Below are 2402 nucleotides of genomic sequence, written 5' to 3'. Positions count from 1 at the left end.
AAAAGAAAAGAAAAGAAAAGAAAAGAAAAGAAAAGAAAAGAAAAGAAGAGAAAAGAAGAGAAAAGAAAATTGTCCAGAGAAACTATATGCCTTAATCCAGAGTGAGAAAGGAAAATAAAGAAGTATAGAACATGTATCAAGAGAATAGATTAAATGTATCTGCTTAAGCAAACCAACAACCAGAGGAACCAGACTAGAGGAGGGAAGAGATAAGGAGAAAGGGAAGGAAGAATATATCTATATAATAAAAATTGTCTGGGGAATTAAATCAAGCAATGCAACAGCCTTGGTCTGAAGGAGGGGCCGTTGGGTTCATCCACGTGAGTCCCGCTCTGGTAGATAGGCAGTTACCAGGCGCAGAGGGGTGTGGTTTGGTGTGGGTGGATCCTACCTCCCCTGTAGGTCCGCTATCCCCTACCGGAAGCCCCACTCCCCTACCGGAAGCCCCTTTCCCTACCGGAAGCCCCACCTTGTTGGTGATGGAGAGAAAAATGGTGCCACCCCAGTCTCTCCTCCATGGACCAGGTTTCCCAAACCACTCTTTTCAAGCAGTCTTCACTGTGCCTCTGGCGCAAATGAGGTGGTTTGTCCTGGTCCCCCCCATGCCCATGCCTCCCTGGTGCTTATATCTTTAAGGTTCCCACTCCCTCCGCCCTGGTTTGGGGGAAAGTGCTGCTCCTTTGAGTGGATATATACCTTCTTCCCACAGCACTCCAGGGAGTGGGTTGCTTTCTCCCACTGGGGAGTGGGCCTCTGAACTAGTTACCGAGCCCAGGGCTGGCTCCCCTCCTCCCCAGGTGCACAAATAGGATGACTGGTCTGGCCCCAGTCTGGAGGAAGCCCCTGAGTTCGAGATTGGATCATTCTATGTCTCAGTCTGTGGTTTTCCTCTTATCCAGATAGAGTCCTATGCATCCCCAGCCTCTCTTTCTCTTCCCTTTGTCTCTCTGCAGAAGGGGATCCCTCCCCTCTGTTCACTTTCTCTCTCCCAGTTTGCAATCATGCACCTATGGCCCGTCAGGTTGTCACGGTGGGTCCCTGGAAGCATCTCTGTCACTTTGCCATGGACTCTTGGAGTTCAAGGTCCTTTGGCCTCAACACTGCTTTGTTTTAGAGATGAGAGAACTTCAGATCCCCCTACTTCTCCACCTTGTTGGACCCTCTCCCTCGGAATCAAGTGTCCCACTCTTGATTTTGGTTCAGGGCATGATCTCACGGTTCATGAGATTGAGCCCTGCATCAGGCTCTGCACTGACAATGGGGAACCTGCTTAGGATTCTCTTTCTCCCTCTCTCTCTGCCCATCTCTCTCTCTCTTTCTCTCTCCCTCTCTCTCTCAAAATAAATAAACTTAAAAAAATTATTCATCTCATATACTTACAAACAGAACACACAAGTTTAAAAAAAAAGGAAAGATAGAAATTTTTAAAAAGAAAGAGAAAGAAAAGAGAGAAAGAAAGGAAGGGAAAAAGTAAGGGGGAGGGGAGAAAAGACAGAAGGAAAGAAGGAAGGGAGAGAGGAAGGAAGTGTATATGCTTCTAATTTTCTCTGAAATGGAGTTCCTGGACATTCAGAATGTATCAAAGTTAATATTGCATATAAATACACATTAGCTCACCACTCTGTTATTTTTGGTTTTCAGGTATCAGATGCTAGGTAGCATCAATTTCCGTGAGTGTGAATCTGATGGATGGACCAATGATGTTCCTATATGTGAAAGTATATGTAAAATTGTTTACAAATACATTCAAATATTTAAAAGAACTAAGACTTTTTTGAGATATCTACATTAAAATAATGCTTAAAGTTTGTAATTACATATTTTTGATTCAGTATTTTTGTGGCTTCTAATATAGAATAGATATTTAAGCTTTTTATTACTATGTTATTTTGTGTTTTATTGACCAAATGTGAATGCAGTTTCATCTGATCTAATGTATTCAAAGTATTAGAGATTAGGAAATCTAAAACCTATTTTCCTTTCCTTTTGGATTCTAAACACTAGAAATAGCACAAGAATCAGAATTTCAGCTTTACTAATGAATACATACTCAATCAATATCCACCCAAATGCAGAGATTGTCAATAACATCTGAAATGGAGACCAGATTCAGTTATCTCTCCCCTCTTGCATGGCAAAGGAGGTTTTCCTGTGGTCTTAGTCTTACTGAAAAGAGGCAGGAAGTAAGGAAGAGCTCTACTTTTCTTACTGATCCATAAAACCAAGAGTCAGAATGAAAAAATGTAGATCCTGTTTCTAAATTTTGGGATAGTAATGCCAATCTCTCTAGTCATCATGGAAATAGATGAGTCAGAGTAGTCTTTCTTAGTTCCATGGTGAGAAGTAAATAGAGAGGGAGAGAGAGGGGGAAGGAGGGAGGGAATGAGGAAAAGGGGGAGGGA

At 42.4% G+C, this 2402-nt stretch overlaps 1 protein-coding gene across 1 annotated transcript in view; it reads left to right on the top strand.

The window, feature by feature from the left end:
* Positions 1-2402, top strand: part of CFH (complement factor H) — a 41969-nt gene that overhangs the window by 28328 nt on the left and 11239 nt on the right. Inside the window, exon 4 of the mRNA XM_040453578.1 lies at positions 1642-1718. Within this exon, the coding sequence (XP_040309512.1) occupies positions 1642-1718 (77 nt within the window). The remainder of the gene's footprint in view (positions 1-1641; positions 1719-2402) is intronic.

This window comes from Herpailurus yagouaroundi, unplaced genomic scaffold (genome assembly GCF_014898765.1).
Source record: "Herpailurus yagouaroundi ecotype Mexico unplaced genomic scaffold, PumYag 209, whole genome shotgun sequence".
In the NCBI taxonomy this organism is placed as follows: domain Eukaryota; kingdom Metazoa; phylum Chordata; class Mammalia; order Carnivora; family Felidae; genus Herpailurus; species Herpailurus yagouaroundi.
The sequence above is the reverse complement of the archived record's forward strand: the minus strand, read 5'-3'. Positions and strand labels throughout refer to the sequence as shown.